The sequence below is a fragment of the Stegostoma tigrinum genome, chromosome 23 (assembly GCF_030684315.1).
Source record: "Stegostoma tigrinum isolate sSteTig4 chromosome 23, sSteTig4.hap1, whole genome shotgun sequence".
Taxonomy (NCBI): domain Eukaryota; kingdom Metazoa; phylum Chordata; class Chondrichthyes; order Orectolobiformes; family Stegostomatidae; genus Stegostoma; species Stegostoma tigrinum.
Window position 1 is genome coordinate 47,485,688 of NC_081376.1, and position 22,727 is coordinate 47,508,414.

The following is a 22,727-nucleotide window of genomic DNA, read 5'->3' on the forward strand; positions in this document are numbered from 1 at the left end:
CCCTAAAGGATGAGTATCCAGGATACTGGTCTAATGACATTCTCATTACACCACCACTCCTCAAGTGCAGTACAATACTTATCCAACAGCCAGGCTCTAAATCGTACAAAACTTTTGAGTGTGGTGCGAAGACACTGAATATCATCATGGCAATGGCTCACTATAGCAAGTCCACTGCAAAATAGAATCACAAGTAAATAAAGACTCATATTAATTCGAATAGAGAATTGCATTTTTAGACAAATCTACAAGAACTACAGCTACTTTTACCAGTGCAGCATTTACAAGTAATCTAAAAACAAACAAAAAATGAGAACGTTTTTGTTTCAGACCTGCATCTGGTCTCAATTTACCCTAAACTTTTACCAAAGAAGGAAATTTTGACCACAGACACCAAAGGTTCGAGTAGATTTGTAGCTTAGATTGTGGATGCTGTGGTTGGTTCGCTCACCAAGCTGGTTCATTAGTTCACAGACGTTGCATTACCTTGCTGGGTAACATCATCAGTGCAGCCTCCGATGAAGCGCTGTTGTGATTTCCCGCCTGGTATTTAAACTCTGTTGGAATTGGTTATCTCACTTCCAGTTTTTCTTCACAGTGGTGTATATATAGGGTCTAATTCTACATGTTTATTGATGGCCTTCTTGGTGGGGAACGAAGCCTCTAGAAATTCCTGTGCTTGTCTCTGTTTGGCCTGTCCTAAGATCTTGATGTTGTCCCAATCAAATTGGTAGTTCTCCTTATCCGTCTGAATGAAGGCGCGAGAGTACTGGTTATGTCTTTTTGTCGCTAGTTGGTGTTCATGTATTCTTGTGGTCAGTTTCCCTCCTGTCTATCCAATGTCCTGTCTGTCTAGATATCTCCCTAACAAGTGCACCTAAATATATTACCAAAATAAAACGGACCACTAGCAAATGGGGAAAACAGAGCCAAACACAATTGTCAACACCATCTACACAAAATACGGTACAATACCGTTACTTCGGCATCAAATAAATACTCCAAGCACATACATCACCAGCTGCTTCATCTTGTTGGATCAAATGGATTACATTGTGAATTACAGAAATAAAGACAAAATCATTCCAGAATGAACATCTGAAACTCCTACATTGAATACCGAGACTTTTAAATCATCAAATAGAACCACTGGCAGTAACAGCTAACAAAATCCTAATGAAAACAGGGACAGAATTTAAAAATAATGGAAACAAGCAGACCTGTGCAGAGAGAACCAAAGTCATGTTTCAGACTGATAACCTTTTATAGATGTAAAAGTCAACCAATGTGTCTCTATCCAAAGATGCTGCCGGGCTTGTTGAATGCTTCCACCATTTTCTAATTTTACTTCAGATTTCAATGTTAAAATAATGATGACAGGGAGTGGGGTTTGTGAAGTCCAGTTTGCAAACAGGCTAAAAGCTGGGCTCCAATTTTGTAAAGGCAATGCAGTGGATCTTTGTTGGCTTGCCTGTAACTGTTCTGTCCGGAACACAACAGACGCATTCCAATTATTAATTATTTTATATTCCAATCTTTAGTATTGTTTTTGCTGATTAACCCAAAATGCGTATATGGAAAACAAAATAAAACACATTTACTGAACTGGGCAAAAGATTTACCTGCTAGATTTCAAGTCTTTTGCGACTGGGAAAAGAAATAAATTGAGCAGTAAACTAGATAGGTTATTTTGCCTTAAATAACACACATCACTTGAGCACTAAATTAAAACAAACAACTTTATCACAAATCATAACAGATTTCAGGAGTAATTAAGAACTTATATTTACATACCAACTTTAAAACAATCAAACTTCCAAAGAACTTCACAGGAGCATCATGAAATATGACAATGAACATACAAGGAAAAATTAGGTCAAATGATTACAACCTCAATTAAGGTGGTGGATTTTAAAGGAACATTCTAAAACTGGGCAAAGTAGAGAGGCTGAGATGTGCACAGAGATATTTCCAGCACTTAGAGCCTTGGCAAAAGCCATGGCCGCCAGCGGTGCATCAATTAATATTAGAGATGCTCAAGAAGCATTACACGAGAACACAGATCTGGGAGAGTTGTGGGGCTAGATTAGGTAGCAGACAAAGATAGTTGCGGATGGATTTGAAAACAAAGGATAAGATATTAAAATCAAGACCTTAATTGACCAGGAAAACGTAGGTCAACAAGCAACTGTGAGAAATCAGTACTTGCTGTGAATTTAGAACAGGCAACAACATTTTGGATGCCATCAAGCGTATGTGGGAAATGAGCCTGCAGAGCACTGGAATTTTTGTGTCTAGAAGTAGCAAAGGCATGAATGAGGGTACCAATAGCAAATAAGTTGAAACCCGATGAATTTTGGTCATGTTGCAAAGGTGGAAAGAGTCTCAGAGATGGCACAAAAAGGAAGTTAGAAGCTTGTCTTAGGGTCAAATGTTACATTGAAGTTTGGAACAGACAGTTGCCAGGGGAGGAGTAAAGTGGGCAACTCTGGAACAGATTTAGATGGGAAGTCAAAAACAATGGTGTCAGTTTCCTAGCATTCAAACAGTGGAAATCTCTGCTTATCTACCTCTAGCTATCAGATACAGTTTGATAATTTAGCAGCGGTTGAAAATCAAGAGAAACTGGTGATGACAGTTGAACATCCATACATGTAAACTATTGCTGTGTTTTTGGATGATGTGGCAGAGGGCAGCAAATACCTGAGAAATAATAGGGGACTGTGGATAGGCCCTTGGCAGCAGTAGTGGTAATAGTGTGGGAGTGAGAAGGCACTCCACTGCAAATGATACTCTGGTTGTGACTAGATAGTTAAAAATGAAACAGATGAGAGCAGTTCCATGGTAGTTGGATGACAATGGAATAACATTAGAAGAAGACGAGGCAATAAAATGTGTGCAAGACTGAATTCAGATTGAAAGAGATGACAAAGGAAATTTAATCCTTGTCATAGTCACATAAGATCTCAGTTGTGACACCGATAATGAGTTGTTTTGGTGGAAATCCTACTGGAGGAATTTAAATATGTAATTCCAAGAAAAACAGACATTGATTCGAAGGCAATATGTTCAAGCACTTTGTGAAGAAAATGGAGGTTGAAGATGGGGAGGAACTTTGCAAGAAGGGTGAGGTGAAGGGTATTTTTGAGAAAGATGATGACAGCAAATTAAAAGGAGAGTGGAACAACACATGAAAAGAAAGAACCATCAATATTAGATGACACTGTGGCCAGGAAGAGAAGTTGGCTTGTTATCTGTGTAGTAGGGACAGGATTGAGTGGATTTCCCAGACAAGATGAGCTCAGCAAGGATTTTGGTGGAGATGTGGGAAGAATATAGAGAAAAGATAGTAGTTCAAAGGTTAGGGCAGCAGGGAACTTTTGAAGAAGCATGGGCTGAGCGACAGAGGCAGTCAATCAGATGGTCTTAACCTTAGTGACAAAGGAGGTATGCTCCTCCTGTTTGAAGTAAGACCGAATAAGATGGGGAAGAGGGTTAAAGATTGTGTAATAGAAGCCAAGGGATATGCTGACACTCAAAAACAGATGATTGTGGGAACCAACAATGCTTTATGAGAACGTCTGCCAATTGTTGTAATTGACAACACTAATGAAACACCATATATTGAACATGTCTTGTTAGTTTTCCCCAAATGTCCACATTTTACATCAGGCATTTTATTCACAGGATGTGTGCATCACTGTCAAAGTTAGTAGTAATTTCTGAAATTCCATTCCGAACTGGCCTCAAGAAGATGGTGGTGACCTACCTCTTGCGCAGTTGCAAGGGTAGCATTTGACACAACTGGGTAGTCTGCTCATCCAGTTCAGACAGTAATCAAGAGTCAACCATGTTGCTCTAGTCTGGAGTCATGTAGCCCAGATGAGTTGAGGATAACAAATTTCATTCTACAAGAAGGAAGATAACAGCCCAGTGTATGTTTTGAAACAAAGACAATACTCTGGTAATTTCTTGGTCATCATTACTGGCACTAGCTTTCCATACCAGACTGAATGTAATTAGGTGAGTGTAAATTAACCACAATGGGACTCAAAATCAAATCTGAGGATCATTAGTGGAGACCTCTGGATAAAAACTCAGTGATTCAATCAGTATGTTACCATACTTGCATTCAATGCAATTCAAGAAATTTGACTACAGCAATGCAATGCATTGAGTTATGGTTAGTCACCCATTCATCACATGAAAATAGAGAATGTATGTGCTATTTCACAATATTAAGACATTTTCATACCCAACATTTAAATGTCATATAAGGCACCAAAAAAAAAGTAATTTTATCTGCAGCAGGAAAACAGCTTTTATCAAAACCTAGCAGGTCACTTTCCTCCACTAAGCAACAACAAAACCACATGCATAATTTGTGACTGTGGAGTGACCTTTAGAAGAGGCTTCATTTTTTGATCTGAAATCCAAAATAGACAATTGTAGTGGCCAATAACAACTAGTAGGTATATAACACTTTTAATGCAGTTACATCCTAAAGCGTTTCACAGTGGAATGATCAAACCAAACTAGCAAAGAGAAATCAAGTGAATACTGAACAAATACAATTCTGTGCCAGTCACTATCACAATCTTTTTATCCTTTGTGTACGGGTTTAAATTTGGGCTTTAGTAAAGATGCAAATGGTTCCCTTCAACACTGCTCAGATCCCAAGTGAAATTATTTTTGGTGGTCTCAACCCAGTTCCTGGGAGCAAATGTCTGCAGCAAAGAAGCAGATATTAAACACAGTCTCAGTAAGAGAAACCATATTAATAGTTAGTGGAAAGGTTCGTACTGCTCCCCTGGGTTATGGTAGTCAGTTATAAAAGGCTCACATTATTTCAACTTTTGCAACATTTTATCCAAGGGAGCTTGATTCCAACATGGATATGGAAAGCAAAAACTACCAGCACCACTCACTTTTAGCACACAAAGTTCAAACTGAAATCAACTGTAATAAAAATACAAGCCAGTTTTGGGACAGCATAGGTGCCCTCCCTTCAGAGTAAGCACTGCTGGTGCAGCACTTTTAAAATTGAGGCTTTTAGAATTCGCTGAAAGCCAATATTAAAGACTGCATGCAAGATACAAAACTGAAACAGTAATGTAGCCTAGAAAGTAAACCATCAAATTGGAAGGGATTAATAAGGAAAGTAGAAAGGGAAAACAATCATTTTAAAAGGAATGTGCCTCTAACCTACACCAGTAATTACATTCCAACACGCAATTTCCTGTAACATGCCAAGCTACATTAATTTGCATAGTGAACATTTGAGTTACACCCATGTGTTCATGCTTACATTTACATGTACTATTTACAGATCATGCATTCCTGCAAGTATATCAGCAGAAATAATGTTAACACAAACTGCACATTAGTATTTCACTAAACGTATGTGGTCAGCAGGGAGAAATAAAACTCAGTTAAATTGAATAGTGGCTCTTAAATCAGACTGCATCAAATCAGGGCAGTTGCTTTTCTTAAAACATAGTAAAGTGGCACAGAAGCCTAAGCACAAAACTAAGATAGCAACATTTGGACCAATATTTCCGTAAATCAATATTGTACACGGCTAACTTTTCAAGTATACAGCCCTTACAAATGATTTTACGTGACTGTAGAACAAAGCTGGTGTGTTACCTTTGATGCTCTTGGGAGGCCACATACACGCCCAATTTATCAGGAAAATTGTCTTACAACATCAATTGATAATTCAAAATTATTTCTCTGCTGAAAGGGAATTATCAAATAGCTTGTATTGAGGAACTTAAAATGGACCAGTGTGAATCTACTGATTATGAAATGTAATTATCGCAATTGTAGGTTAACAGCTTCCAATTTGGAAAAAAAAGTACATTATTCATTGTGGAAGTCTCCATAAGAATGATCACTTTCAAGACCATGGAGGCCCACTTAAGCAAGATGGCCAAGTTAGCAGAATGCAATTATGGAATGAAGAACAGCAATTACTAATCAAAACAAATAAACAAACACATTTCACAAGCTCATCTTCACCTGCAGCTTGATCGGCTTAATAAAAACATTACATACAGAATCATCAGTTCCAGCTGATCTATCAAATTGAATGTCACAATCAAAACATTCAACAGCTTTTAAATGAACAGATCATCCAAAACTGCAGCATCATTAATTCCTATTGTCTTCCAAATATGTTCATTTTCTAAACAAACAATTACTGCCTCCAACCATTGGGTTACCTGTAATACAAATTGTTATAATAAATGTTTCAGCATGTTTTATGCTGAAAGAGATTAAGCTGATTAAAATTTGAGCACAATTAAAGTCAACATATGCTGCAATGTAATTGAACAATCAAGTATCAATTTTAGATTTAAACTGTTGTATTGTAGTATCAGTTTGTTCAAGAATGCACAGATCATGCATTAACGTTGGCTTTCTCGGGCAATTGGGGATTTCTACTGTATTAATAAAATCAAGACACAAATAATGAAAGAAGTTGTCAAAAACTGAATGCTTCCTAGGATATATTCAGCAACTTAAAAGGAGATTCACTAAACTGTTCAGACTGCTTTATATTTTGTAAGTAAGTGTAAAGTGTCATGCGAATCAGTGGACAACACACATTCACCAACCGCATCCCCTCAAAGTAACTGATATAACGGTCACAAAACTAACCCCTAGCATAAAGTGCTGATATTTCTCAGGGGATGAATGACTTCAGAGCAGACTTATTTTCACATAAGCCACAAGTTGCTTTTTATTCCTCAGCTCTATGCTATACATTAAAATCAAAGTACAAATACACAAAAATATTAACTTCACAAGTGCAAAAATGCCAAGTTCATCTAATCCCCCAAAAGCCTTTCTAAATCACAGAACAAAATAACTGTTTCTGAACACCCAAATATGTAAAAATATTTGTCAATGAGTTAGTTATCATTATTCCTTTCACAATCATGTAAAATTCACATTTCCCTCAAAAGGTGTGCTTTAGAACCGCAATGATACCATGACGTGAATGAAAAAACAAATGAATGCAACTAAGAGATTGCAAGGCAGTAGCTTATTAACAAAACCCAACTTTGCAATGATAACGGAAGATAATTCAGATGATCACGAGTAAAGAATAGGCTGTATATATGCGAATATCAACTGTATGAAATTTAATACGAATCTCATGCAGGGATTCCAATCCTAAATGGTGAGAGATTGCAGAGGTCTGAGACACAGAAGGATCTAGCTGTCTCAGTGCACGAATAGCAAAGGGCTAGTATGCAGGGACAGCACGTATTAAGGAAAATTATAGAATGTTGTTGTTTATTGCATAGAGAATTGAATACACACCAAGGAGGTTATATTTTAATTATTCAGGGCTCTGTGAGACCATATCAGGAATGCAGTGCATAGCATTGGTCTTCTTATTTAAGGAAGCTTGAGAATGCATTGGAAGCCATTCTTAGATGGTTTACTGGACTAATACCTGGAATGATGTGCTACCTAATGAGACAGGCTAAACTGGCTGGGCTTTTATCCAAAGGAGTTTAGAAAAGTAACAGTAAGAAACCTACAAAGGTCCTGAGAGGTCTTAGTAAGTGAATTTCAAAAGGATGTTTTGCCTTGAGGGGAATTTAAAAATAGGCATCATTTTCTAAAAAAAGTGCCCATTTAATACAAAGATGAGATTTTTTATTCCACCCCTCACAAGGTCTTGAAATCTTAGAACTCATTTCCTCAAAAATTTGTGAAAGCAGAATGTTTGAATATTTTCCAAGAAGAGGGAAATAGACTATTGATAAGCAAGATAGCTAAAAGATTGAGACAGGAGCAAATGTAGAGTATTCAGATCACCCAAGATCGTATTGAGTAGTGGGGGGAACCTGCTCCTGCTGCTGACCGGTGCATTTCTATCATGTTAAGTATTCCAGAGGGCTTCCTATTGTCAGGATAAAAATTTCATCATTGGAGCCGTTCGCTTTCAGTGAATATTTCATATTTTTAAAACTTCTCCCTGACTTCAACATTTACTACCACTCCATATTTACTGCTTTGGATTCCCAGGTACATTAAAATTCAATACAGTTGATGAGGATCCAGAATATCCCAAAAAACCCTGAAGAAAATTACATTCATTGAAAATAATAAAACTACAAATAACTGCACTGAAATGCTTTGGTCAATGTCTGATTATCTGAGAACAATGCAACAAATGAGCTCATCAGTTAAGACTGCTATACATTCAACACTCACCTGCTCTTCAGTAAAAATACCCAAGTATTGTTTCGATTGAGATGACAAGTCATTGTTCTTGAATTATACTGCAACTCATTTCAAAACCAAAAACAAATAAAGTATTATAGAAATCAGTTTAATAAACTATATATAAGCTGAACTGTTTACTACTGTTCTGAGTTCTTATGTAAGTAATTTATATATCTGATGAAAGATTACAGGTAGTAAGATTACCTACAGGTAGTTTAAGAGATTGCAAGAATGTTAGAAATTAAATTAAATGCAGATGATTTCACTGATTTAAATAAAAGCTCGAGCTGTATGCAGATTGGTGGAATGGGTGGTCAAGTGCCAGTTGAAATACAATGCAAAGTAGTATCAAGAAACTCATTTTAGCTAAATGAAGGAGGTAATTTAAAACAATTCTAAAGGGGGTGCAGGAAGAAAGAGACCTGAGAGTAGCATCGTGGGTAATATCAACAGGGTCATACAATACAAAAGAAAGGAGTTAGGTTAAATCTGTAGAAAGAACACACAGTTTAGCCTCAGCTGGAGTACCGCATCTAGTTCTGGTCAACACACTTTCAGGAGGATGCAAAGGCATTAGAGACGGTGCAAAGGCAAAGGAGAAATTCCAGGAGAAGTTGTACTTCAGTTACATAGATAGATTGGTAAAGTTGGACTAGTCTGCTTAGAAAAGAGAAAGCCCACAGGAGATTTGGTAACATTTAAAAATCTTCTACACAGAAGATGGAGACAAACAGTTCCCACTGGTGAAAGAGTTGAGAACCAGGCAGCAAACTTAAGGTAATAAAATGTGAGGCTGGACGAACACAGCAGGCCAAGCAGCATCTCAGGAGCACAAAAGCTGACGTTTCGGGCCTAGACCCTTCATCAGAGGTAATTGACAAAAGAAGTAATGGCAACACGAGGAAAAATCATTTCTCTCAGCAAATGATTAGGATCTGGAACTAACTACCTTAAATCACGAGAGACAGGGCAAATAGATCCATTTAAAAAAAAATTGGATCATCAGGAAAAAAAGCTGCAGGTCGATAGGGAAAAAGCAGCAAAATGGCACTCGGTGTATTGCTCTTTCAGGTCTGTGTACAGTGTGCTAAATGGTTTCCTTTGATATCATAACCATTCCATAAAAAAAAAGAGTTTTATGATTCATTCAGTCATCGTTGCACTACATAATTTTTAAAGCAAGTTAAATAACTACAGAAATGTCAGTACACTACAGGCTGTAAAAACTGTCACTTCAGTGAAGAAATAGTCATGAAGGAACTAAAAATAACTGTATTACAATGAACAACTGTATGAGCAAAATAAAGGAAATTATCCATTCAGTGTCATAACCTGAGCTAGTGAAATCAGTGGGTATGATACAGTATGTACCTCAAAAGTTGTACTTGCAACTTGAATCCAGATTTGTGACACTATTCTGAATGAAGTATAATATAGAAAACTGTAAGCTTGTCACTCAGGCATGAAGAATAAAACAGCAGAAAATAATTCTAAATGGAGACAGATCACAAAACTCTGCAGTCGAGGGATGGGATGTCCTACTACATGAATTACAATAAGTTTGCTTGAAGTTACAATGTGAAATGTTATTATCTACTCCACGGTCAGTTTTGATCTCCTTATTTAAAGATACAAGATGCAGTTCAGATAAAATTTGAACTGATTCCTGGAATGAGGGAACTATCTCATGAGGAAAGGTTGAGGGGTGATTTTATTGAAATATATGAGATCCTGAGGAAACTTCACAGAGTGGATGCTGAAAGGATCCTCCCCTTGTGGGAAAAACTAAACAGTACTGGACACAATTAAGGCAGATGTGAGGAGTTTTTACTTCCTCATGGGGTTGGGAATCTGTGGAATTCTCTTCTTCAGACAGCAGTTGAAGCAGGGTCACTGAATTTTTCAAAGTAGAGGTAGAGCAATTCCTGGCTTAAAGAAAAGAGGTAAAGGGGTAGGCAGGGAAATGGAGTTGAGACCACAGTCAGATGAGCCATGATATCATCAAATTTGGCAGGTTCAAACAGGATTCTCCTGCTTGTAATTCATACACTTGTATGTATGGAGATAATGTGCAAAAGTATACACCCATGGAAGATTGGATGAAATAAAAATTACAGTGAGTGATGCCAGTGTCCTGGTGTCTACTGTTCATAAATAAAACTTCTTGTTCATGTTACATTTAACACTTAGTCTGTTGTTCCACTGAAAAAGTAAGAGTTGCGCTGCAATGTGGTACTTCAAATTCTAAACAAAAATGTATACATGTAGATTATATTGTTGGGAGTTAAAAGTATAGATAAACTAGAGTACAGCTGTTTAAGAGAAGAGGATTAAAATGTTATTACTTAAGTGGCTTCCAGCACAAGCAGTGCATGAGCTAAGTAAGGCTCTGATAGCTGTTGTTGTATAATTACACAATATATGAATTAATATATACTATAAACTGCTTCCAATCTTTAAAATAACCTTTGTAATATTACACAAAAGTAAGGGAATTCTTTGAAACAGCCAGGCACATACCTATTTCACCCACACAAGAGTGTAGTATGTTTGATGTCACTAAACCTTAACAGCAAGAGCCTTCATTTTACCTTTTCCTTTATTGTTCTGGAAGCCACTGGATCCATTCGAAGCAGTTAAATCTTTCCTCAACCTCTTGCTGGGGGGTCTGACACTAGATCTTAAGAAATGATGTTGATCTGGGCTTGTGGCAACTGCTGATGGATCTTCTCTCTTTGTGTTGTGTTGAGAGCTGCTGCCTCCTTCTTCACTCTCCCCATCTCCTTCAGCACTTTCCTCTTCCCCAGACCTTTTACCCAATCTCTTCAGCCCTTCATCGCTGCTCACATCCAGACATTTCGCCGTCATTCTGGGGAATGCAAGACAAGGAAAAAATTAGCCAAAAGCATCTTTAAGAGCATATTTATTTCAAAATTTCTGAACCCTCTCAACTTGCAGCTGTAAACATTTTTTCCAACATGGCCGCCGTTGTTTTTCTCCTGATCCCCCGATCGCTGTCCCGCAACCACCCGCTGAAAATATGCTTCTCCTCGGCCAGGTCGGGGGTCCTGAAGTTGGATCCATGGACCAGCCGGGGGATGGAAGGGTTTTTGTCGACTCGGGGGAACTAGCGGGGTCGAGAGAGCCGGAGTCTGTGGCAGTGTTCATATCTTCCTCCTTCCCCTTGAGCTTCACTCCTGAGCCGCGACATGTCGGCCGGGAGCTGCTGAAATCTCCCCACTCATTGCCAAGCTTAGAGGGGCGACTTTGCCCTTTCTCCTACCCATTCTGGCGGTCCTCGGCAGCCGAGACTGTCTTCTTCTTCCTCACCATGGGCACGGCCTGTTCGTGCGGGGTTTCAGCCGGCAAAGGTTCATATTTCCAGCGCCAGAAAGTGGCTGTAATATTTTCTCTCTCTCTCTCTCTCACACACACACACACACTCACTGCCCTTCTTCTTTCTCCTCAACTCCTTTCGCCGCAAGGAAATCGGCAACGCAAAAAGATAGACAGGGGCAACTCCAGACTTCTCAAACACATGCCATCTCCCCGAGCCCACCAGAAAGACACGCCGCTTCCCTCTCGCCAGCAAGCACCTCGATAGCTTTTAATCCAGAACAGAGATGTCACCAACTCAAGACTCACTCCTCTCCCTCTCTGAACTTTGCTCGCTACGTCACACAGCTGTTCCCCAAACTTCAGCACAAACTGCCTTGGATGGAAAGACATCATCATCACCAACAGCAGCCTAATACAATATGCATTTACCTAAGAAGGTATCTTGACAGAGGTCACAAAAACATATATTGATTTAAAATAAAATCCTACCCATCAGAACAAACAAAGTTCCTCTCAATGTTAACTGCATCACAGACATGAGAACATTTCTTGTGGAAGTTGAACTTGGATTAACTATTTTTATAATTTCCAACAATGTTTTGAGGATTATGTAGAAGTCTTTTTTAAAAATATTGGCTTTTTTTAAGAACATGCAAGCAAACACTGTAGCACATTTGTATGACATTGCACACTGTCCCTGCTGCCCGCTTTCAACACAAACTTGTTTTGGTACTCAAGATGAAAATGATAACCCAAAGAAATACAAAAGTAGAACAAAAAACAAGGAAACAACAAATGTCAATGTAAAACAAAAATACACTTTCATGTTTTTAAATTTAAACAGGTGACAACTATATTTCCCACAACATTCAAACAGAACAAGCCTGGAAACATACAATATTCCACAAACTTATATGGCAAAAGTAGCAACTCTTAGAAAAATGATCACTTCTAGATATTTTGTGTTGCACAAAATATTTATACTAAGCTTGATTTAATATCAAAGTAGATTATCAACTAGCATATTTATCTGTGTAATATTGTTGGTTTAAAAAGTGTTAACACAACATTCCCATGTATAGAAATGTACTACTGTGACACCAAATAACCTAATATTAAAAAGTTCATTACTTCCACTTAAATGTTATAAATGCCTATGATCTGGTCATAATGTATCAATGCCTATCGATATTAACATTTTTTTCCACTGATGTCTACACACCTGCAGAATGGTTACGTGTACATTAGAGTATCACCATGCTGGCTCGAATACTAGCAGTTTAAGAAATAATACCTGAATAATAGCTTGGAATTTTAAAAAGTACAAAAATCCACACCATGAAACGGTCGCAAAAAGATCTGTTGATAAGTCATTCCTGGTGCGCTGCAAGATGCTTTGAGAGTTTGCTCACAGAGCAAAGGGAGACTGTACAAAATGTTCTACCTGAACAAAGTTCTGTCCTACAAAAAGTTTGGTTGAAAACCCTCTGCATCAAAATATCTAAATGTTGCTCAAGAAACTACATCGTGGCACACATGCAAATTTTCTTCTTAACTCAGCCCAAACATTCAGTTAGATCTGCAGGTATCCCAATTACCACATCTCCCCCAATTCTGGCTGATACCAGGTTATTTAACCAGGTGATACACTGCCACTCCAGCTCTAAAGCATGCTGTCAAGTCGGTTTTGGCAGCCAAATGTACATGACCTCATCTGATTCTTAGTCAATGATCCAGATTACACTTCTTACACGTAACATGTTCACACCTTACTCATAAAGGTGCATCCTCAACAACTAAGTTCAAAATTATCATTCTTTGCCAGTTTGTAGCCAAATAAATTTACTGGTTTATATTTCTTAGCTTATTCTTGGTTACGATGCAACACAAGGAAAAAAAAATCACAGAATACTTTTACAGTTTCTACATTTGATATTTGCCATCTACTGCATGAAGAATATAGAAACATTGATGACAGTAAACCACAAATCACAATGCATTAACTACATTACAGTAAGACACACACTGATTGTTCTTGGTCTAAATCATTATAATACTGTGTAAACATTTCATACAACTTGATCTTATAGTTTACAGAACAGTTCTTTGCATTATAATTTAGCTGAAATACAACTGTACGTACGTTGTTATTCTTCAGATGTGCTCAGATTTCTATTCATATTGCATATGCAGCTTTCTATCTTATGGGCTCACCAAATGGTGTCCTTTCAAAGTTCGAACTGCCTCCACGAGAGATATCCCGAACCTAGTCAAGTAAATTGATCTAAATACCTCTGCTCCCAGGAAAGCTGCGATGTCATTTTCTGGAGCAAAATCTTGCAAACAAAACAGACAAACCAACCTAACTGAACAAGGTCCCAAAGTTTGTTGGTACACATACCAAACCAAGCAAAGAGACCTATAACAACAAGACATCCTAGGGTGAAGATAAATCGGAATTATCCAAACCACGGTGGATGCATTATTGTTTCACTTGTGGGGTGCTGCATTCTTTTCTTCACCTTGTGGGAGCTGCCCCCAGAGACGTGGTGAAGGGGGAGCAAGGAGATGCGGGTGGGGAGGGGGGGAAACACACGTCGGGGAGGGAGAAAACACACAACGTCGGGGGGGGGGGGGAAGAACACACAACGTCGGGGGGGGGGGAAGAACACACAACGTCGGGGGGGGGGGGGAAGAACACACAACGTCGGGGGGGGAGGACACACAACGTCGGGGGGGGGAGAACACACAACGTCGGGGGTGGGGAGAACACACAACGTCGGGGGTGGGGAGAACACACAACGTCGGGGGGGGGGAGAACACACAACGTGGGGGGGGGAGAACACACAACGTGGGGGGGGGAGAACACACAACGTGGGGGGGGGGGAGAACACACAACGTGGGGGGGGGGAGAACACACAACGTGGGGGGGGGAGAACACACAACGTCGGGGGGGGGAGAACACACAACGTCGGGGGGGGGGGGAGAACACACAACGTCGGGGGGGGGAGAACACACAACGTCGGTGGGGGGGGAGAACACACAACGTCGGGGGGGGGAGAACACACAACGTCGGGGGGGGGGAGAACACACAACGTCGGGGGGGGGGAGAACACACAACGTCGGTGGGGAAAAATAAAGTCGGGGGGAAACAGCAAGTTGGGGGGAGAAGCAAAGGGGGAAGAGGGTGAAGAAGAGAAGCAGATTTCCGAGGCCTAGTCGGCTTGTGATAGAGCCGGAGGCCTCCCTTTCCTCTCTGTCCGAACCTCCTCCTCCGGCAGGGACCGATCGAACCACCCCCTTCACCGCCGGTCAACGCAGTCCAGTCGTCAACTCCTTACCCTGCCCCTGCCGACGGCGCCTCTCGATCCCTCTCTGCGCCGCCCTCACACCCCCATCCACACATCCAGCCGCCGTCTCCTTCTTCTCCACCTCTTCCTCCTCCTCCGCCGCCGCCGCCGCCTCATCGCTCGGTGCCCAGCGCGCGCCAGGCCGCAGCCGCTCGCCATTGGCCGCCTCGCTGGCGTCACGTGATGTCAACAGCGCCCCGGTAACGGCCGACGGGAGCCGGGGAAGCCAATCAGAGACCCGCTGTTGCCTTCGGACCCACCCAGGCCCCCTATGGTTTCCGGGTGAGGAGGTCACCGGCATTGATGGACAGGGGCGACGACCAGTCAGAGGCCTCTCCTGGTCTGCCACACTGACAGGAGACGAGCGAGAGAAAGTTCCAGTGACCGGCGGCGGCGATGGCGTCGATGCCGGAGTTCGTTCGACTGATTCCCAAAGGCGTAGCCATAGGGTACTGTAAAGTTTCTAAAGCTTAGGAAAACTTCGAGCGTCAATTGATTCCAACACTCGTCCCCTGGCCCCTGTATGTTATAACCGGTTTTAAGCCCCCATTTATATGTTTTGTTTTGAATATCTGGAGGGTTCCTGCCTCTACCACCCGCATCCAGACTGTTGTCAGCTCTGACACCGCCCCCCCCCCCCCCCCCCCCCACCGGGTCACTGCGCTCGAAGAGTTAACTCTCTATTTCCCCTCTTCCCAGATTAGCGACTTCCTCCAGCACTTTCTATTTTTGTGTCGGACCCCGAGCACCCGCCCGCAGTTCTTAATTAAAAAAAAACAATCTTGGTGAAAATGTTCTGTACCCTGTCTGATGCGATCACATCCTTTTTGTGGTGTGACAACCAGGACTGTCGTTTTGCAAATCTATGTTGCTCCCATCAGTTTCTACTCGATGCCTTGACTAGGAAGGCAATTCCTTCTGAACCACCTTAACGACCCGTACTGCTGCTATTGAGAGTATGTGGACATGCTTACCAATTCCCTCTAATCTGTGCTGTCCTGCCGTGTTATCTTCCTAAAATGTATCCACTCACACTTTTCAGAACTCAGTTCCATTTACCATTGTTACGTCTATCTGACCAGTCTGTTTGTGTTGTCCTGTAGGGTAAGATTTTATTCCTCATTATTTGCCCCGCCACCAATTTCATGTCATCTGCCAACTTCTTCATCCAGTTCCGAGGAAGCGTCACCAGACCTGTCTCGTTAACTGATTTCTCTTCATAGGTGCTGGCAGACCTGCTGAGCTTTTTCAGCATTCTCTGTTTTTGTTGTTGTTAATTATCAAAGTATTGATCATGTTTGGCTCAGCCTCCCTGACTTTATCCCCAGCTTCCCACTTTAGTTGAAGGTATTTTGTGATTTTTTAAAAAATGGTTTTATGTATTAATTTACAGTTTGCATAATAGGGTAGTTAATGGCATATTCTGGGGGTAACTATCTCCCCACAAAACAAACTGAAACATCCTCTCACCCACAAACAGATCACCAAACCATTTCTACTGACCTTCCCTATTGCTTTTCATCTGATATCCATTTATCTCTTTCGGACTAACACTGGGGTAATTTCAATTTAATAACAAAGGAAGATACTCCTATGATTCTGAGATAAATATAGGAAAATTTACGGAATTTAAATATGGGTCAGGCAATGTCTGCAGAAAGAGGATCAGAACCAATGAGTCAATTTTCAATGGCATATGGAGTTGAGCTTCCTCTGCTCAAGTTTCTACTATAGTTTACTTTGCTGGTCTGCTGCTAGACTGCTGTCTCAAGATATTTTGAGGATAGAGGGGATTTGAGGGTACTGCCTACTCAATCATCAGTGGGTTGTCAGTCCAATGATGGGAATCAGAGGGAAAACTCTCCTTTGGTTGGAATCATACCTGGCACAATAGAAGATTGTTGTGGTTGTTGAAGTCAAGTTATCTCAGTTCCAGGAAATTTCTGCAGGAGTTCCTCAGGATCGTGTCCTTGGCCCAACCATCTTCAGTTGCTTCATCAGTGACCTTCTTTCCATCATAAGGTTTGAATTGGGGATATTCAATGATGATTACACAATGTTTAGCACTGTTGCAACTCCTAAAATACTGAAGTAGTCCGTGTTAAAATTCAGGAAGATCTAGACACTATAACAGGCTTGGCCTGACAAGTGACACATAACATTCATGCCACACAAATGTCAGGCAATGACCGGCTCTGACAAGTGAACCCAACCATGGACATGCAATGGCATCATCGTCGCTGATTCCCCCACTATCAACAACCTAGGGGTTATCATTGACCAGAACCTGAAGTGGACTACTCATATAAATACAATGGCTACAAGAGCAGGTCAGAATCTCAGAACCCTACAGAAATATATCATGCTCTTTAGACAGCACCTTCCAAATCCAAGATCACTACTATTTTCAAGGACAAGAGAAGCAGATACATGGCAACACCTCTACCTGCAGGTTCCCCTCCAAACCACTGACTGTTCTGGTTTGGAATTATATCACCGTTTCTTCAGTGTCACTGGGTCAAATCCCTGGAGCTCTGTTCCTCACAACACCACAGATCTACCTACACCAAATGGACTGCAACAATTCAAGAAGGCAGCTCAGTACCACCTTCATAAGGACAACTAAGGATGGGCAACAAATCCTGGCTCAGACAGCAACATCCTCATAGCAACGACCAACTTAGTTATTAAATAACTCAGCTAGCATACATGTTGACTATTTAACGTTAAAATGCAGGGTAACACCTCTGCTCGTGAATATTTAGCAATCACACCTACAGTATTTTCAATAAGAGACTAAACCACTGTCATCAGCTGCCTCTGTGACTGAGTCATTCATTAATTGTAAAAATAAGTAAATAAAATCAAAGTGCTCAATGAATTAACTGATCACATTTGAGTAAAACCAAAAAAGGTAGAAGTCATCATCTCCCAACTATTATTTCTCTCTCTCACTTTTCATATAATGCTTTTTAGTAATCCCTGGTATATGTTACCCAGTTCCTGTCACTATCTTTCGCGCTTGCAGATCTGCATTAGGAAGCAATTTGTAGATTGGAATTTGTTATTCTCAATTCTTAAAGTTATTCCCTGTCTTCAGTTGCACAACTGTGCATTTGTCAGTCTGTCTTTAATAAGATGAACAGGTTACTATGGCTGCATAACTTGATGCCATGTAGAAGGCAAAAACATAATTTTTAAAAAACTTTCTACTGTAAAATGAACAAGCAAAATGGTGTAAACTGTTGCACATTTTTATGGTTTAGGAACAGTAAAGGACAAGATGAAGCAAATCAAGATTGGAACAACATGGAAACAGACCCTTTGACCTAACCAGTCCATGCTGACTATAATCCAAAACTAAATTAGTCCCACCTACCTGTCCTTGGTCCGTATCCCTCCAGACCTTTCTTATTCATGTACTTATTGCCAATGTCTTTTAAACGTTGTAACAGGTACCCACATAGATAACTTCCTCTGGAAGTTCATTCCACACATGAACTACTGTTTGTGTAAAAAAAAAAGTTGTCCATCATATCCTTTTTAAATCTTTTTCCTCTCACCTTAAAAATATACCCCCAGCCTTGAAAGCCCCCAACACAGTGAAAAAAAACACCTGCTGTTCACCCAACCTATACCTCTTATGACTGTATAAATTTCTATAAGGTCGCCCATCAATCTCCTACGCTGTATTGAAAAAAGTCCCAGCTTATCCGGCCTCCCTTGCCAAACTTGGGTTTCATAAACTGAACGAGAGTAGGAGGTGAAATAGACTAAAGACCATTTAATACTGAGTTGTGGGAAGAGATGTGTAAGAATTAGAAATCAGTGCCAATTTGATTTCAACACAGTGTGGATTGGAGGGGGATTTCTGAAGGGCATGCAGAATGGCATATTTTCAGCTTGGAAGCAATAATAGAGTAAAACCTGTTAAAGAGTTCGATAGTTGTGGTATTGAAAGAAGGTACCACCCCATGGAGACCAATAACCCCACAGAGCTGAATTTACTAAATTACCCCATTGAAGCAACCAAAAAAGATCAAAATGTCACTTTTTATAGTTTTACATTAGAAATTGAATTAAAATCAGCATAAGTTAGCAGGAGGAGTTTAGTAAATATCAACAATGACTGGCGTATTTAGTAGAATAAAGATAGAGCTCACAGATTTACTAGCAGCCACATACTAAGCAGTCCTATTTCATCCACAAAGTGGTTGAAAGTTCTGAACCACCTCAAGTAGAACTCCAGCTACTTTTCTTTGAGGAGCTAGGAAACAATTTTCATCCAACTGCCACTCACAGCCAAGCCAAGCTCCATGGGCATGGTCTTCACCAAAATGATGCACTCCTTCAGAACCTATTTAGCTCTGCTCACAATAGCCTTGAGAGTATGGATTCACCCAAAATACCTTTATCTGTAACCTTAATAGCAACACAATGCACTTTATGGCAATTGTTGGTCAATCAGTTCCCTTAAAATACCAACGCAGTGACTGTAACGTTTTTTTCCTCTATATCTCCATTCCGTTCCAGTCTGCAAGTTCTTTCAGCCTCCATGCTCTGCAACACCAGGACTGAACTCAAATGGTTCTGTCATTTATCTAGTTTCAAGCGTAGCTAATTTCCCCAGAAGCTCCCCTGAAATTTTCCATTTCAGTTTTAGTTTTAAATTCAGGTTTCATTTCAGTTAAAGTCTGTCTCGAAAAATATACAAAGTTTGAAACAACACATTTGTTTGCAAAATGGATGGACAAGCAAAGTAGTGAAAGAGGCAAGATGAGAGCCAATGCTAAAACGGATTTTGTTGATAAGATAAATTTGATCTTGTATCCTGTTCAAAACTGTAAAGAGGACAATAGAAGGCAATCCCAAGATATGCCAGCAATATTCAAGCCTTGGAACAGCTGTAACTTTATACAGTGTTAAATAAAAGAAACTGTGTTTTTTGGAGGCAATTTAATGTGTGAAGTGCATACTCTATATAAGATTGGAGGTGATAATCTGACCAAGAACTCTAAAGATGAAAGAATATAAGTGTGAACCATCAAGATTAAGATAATATAACTGTTGATTAGACTGAAAAAAATCCCTGAAAAATGAAACATTGGGACTGCTTCTGCGGGAGGTGGGACCTGCATAAAATTGACAGGTTATACATTTTAACGAGCTGGGTGAATACAATTGTGAGAGATGTTGCTAGATGTATTATGAAAGGGTTTAAACTAGCTTGGTGGAGGTATAGTAATTTGGAAGTAGATTCAGCAGAGTGAGAACTGAGTTAAGAAATGTAAGGCAGAAAGCTAATAAGCATGTTCGGAAGGTGTAGCAAACAAAGGCCTGAATATAGGTACCTAGCAGGGTTGGACAGTATTAAATGGTAGCTACTTAGACCATAAGACATAGGAGTGGAAGTAAGGTCATGCGGCCCATCGAGTCCACTCCACCATTTAAATCATGGCTGATGGGCATTTCAACACCACTTCCCTGCACTCTCCCCGTAGCCCTTGATTCCTTTTGAGATCAAGAATTTGTCGATCTCTGCCTTGAGGGCATCCAACGTCCCGGCCTCCAATGCACTCTGTGGCAATGAATTCCACACGCCCACCACTCTCTGGCTGAAGAAATGTCATCTCATTTCAGTTTTAAATTTACCCCCTCTAATTTTAAGGATGTGCCCACGGGTCCTAGTCTCCCCGCCTAACAGAAACAACTTCCTAGTGTCCACCCCTTCTAAACCATACATTATCTTGTAAGTTTCTATTAGATCTCCCCTCAACCTTCTAAACTGTAATGAGTACAATCCCAGAATCCTTAGCTGTTCATCATACGTTAAACCTACCATTCCAGGGATCATCCGTGTGAATCTCCGTTGGACACGCTCCAGGGCTAGTATGTCCTTCCTGAGGTGTGGGGCCCTGAGGTACTTCAATACAAGAAGCCTAAGAAACAAGCTGAGACCATAGATTGACACGTGATGAGACATGACTGAAAAAAAGGACAAGAATGGAAGCTCCACAATCACAATTGCAGGATTTTAAAAGGATATTGAGATGTGGATGAAAATGAGGCTGGTCTCAATATTAATTGAAGAAATAGTAATAGCCATGTGGGGGTATTTGTTAGCAGGATCATCAAAGGAAGCTATGTCGGTTGAAATGAAGATCAAAGCAAAATCACACAACTGGGAGTGTATTATAGAATCACACATCCAATACAGCCTGAGGGTGATAGAAGGAGAAATACATAGGCAAATCTCTGAAGAGTGCACAAAAACAGTAGAAATAATGAGGGTTTAAAAATTGTAATATTAACCAAGATAAAATTAGTGTAAGGTCAGACAGAGAACATTTCTCAATTTTTCTTTTAGACAACAGAGAAGGGGCAGTTCTATATTTGGCATTAGGGAATGAAGCTGGGCAAGAGAAAAGGGTCCTAAAGGAGAAGCATCTTAGTAGAAGTGATCTTATTTCGATTAGATTTACAGTAGTCATGAAAAAGGACAATAATAGACCAGGAATAAGAGTTATGAATTCAGGTGAAGTTAATTTTACAAGCTGAGAATATATTTAGCCAAACTGGATTGGAAACAGCTATCTGAAGATAAAACAGATTATTGACAGGTGTTCAAGGAAGACATTATAAGGATTCAGAGTAAGCGTCTTTCCTACAAGAAAGAAGTGTGACTCACCAATCCAGAGCCCTTTGGATGTCAAAGTGTTTAAATTAGAAGGTGTTAAAAATGGAATTGGATGAGAAATAATGAAGATTCAAGTTGCAGAGCACTACTCCTTAAGGAGTATAAGAATTCTAGAAAGTAATAAGGAAATAACAAAGATAAAGAGAGGACATGACAATGCAAGTATAAATAGATAAGAGAAAGTATAATTGACAAAAGAGCCAGGCTTATTAAGGATGATAAGGTTAGCTGTGTGTGGTGTCATTGGGCACAGGTACAATTTCTTTATGAATACTTTGTCAACTATCACAAACGATTGGAATACTGCAAACAATACAATCAGGTGGAAGGGGTGTGAAAAATCAGATGAAATTAACATGTCGAGAACGGAAATATTAAGGAATTTAACATCTTTGAAAGTGGGTCAGATGAAATGTACTCTAGCCTGCTAAGGAAACCAAGATAAGAAATGGTGGAGGCTCTGACCGTCATTTCCCAATCCTTTCTGGGTACTGTTACAGACTGAAAGATAACTAATGTTGTAATAAATGTCATGAATGGAGTCGTTATCAATGCTTGAAGTATACAGGGGCAGTTAGCAAATCTATCCCAAAAATCTCCAAATTGCCTAGTTTCTTAACTCGTACACTGCAATGAGGAAACAAATTTTCAAATGGTCATGCCACATTGTTTAGCAATAGAGAAAGGGTTAATCTGAATAATTACAGGCCAGACAGCATGACCTTATTGGAATGAATACCGAGAAACAGGATAAATCTCCAGTTAGAAAGACACAAAGACTCTATCAGGTTAATCATGGTTGATATGTTTCTCGACTCTATTTTCTAGCCTTCTCCCTGTAATCCACGATCTTTTTACTAATCAAGAACCTACCTATTTCATAAATACTAAGGCATTCAATCAATTGTTCAGCCTGCCCTCAGACACCAGATGGTTCATGCTAGAGACATGACTTTCACCTGCTCCCCATGTGAGAAGGAGTTCCCCAGATCACCCAGCCTGCTGTCTCATTGGTAAGTTCACTCTGTGGAGTGGCCATTCACCTACCACTTATGTGGGAAAGGAGTCAATGAATCCTCCAATCTCCAGGA

The 22,727-nt window shown here is 40.1% G+C and overlaps 1 protein-coding gene across 3 annotated transcripts in view; it reads right to left on the minus strand.

Moving 5' to 3' along the window:
- Positions 1–15,064, minus strand: part of cramp1 (cramped chromatin regulator homolog 1) — a 61,193-nt gene extending 46,129 nt beyond the window's left edge. Inside the window, exons 1-2 of one of the 3 annotated variants that reach the window (XM_048552267.2) lie at positions 14,931–15,064; positions 10,842–11,119 (exon numbers count right to left, since the gene is read on the minus strand). In XM_048552267.2, the coding sequence (XP_048408224.2) occupies positions 10,842–11,119; positions 14,931–14,995 (343 nt within the window). In that variant the 5' untranslated portion in view covers positions 14,996–15,064. The other 2 variants (XM_048552269.2, XM_048552268.2) reach the window with 2 other exon arrangements.
- Between the last annotated feature and the right edge of the window lie 7,663 nt (positions 15,065–22,727).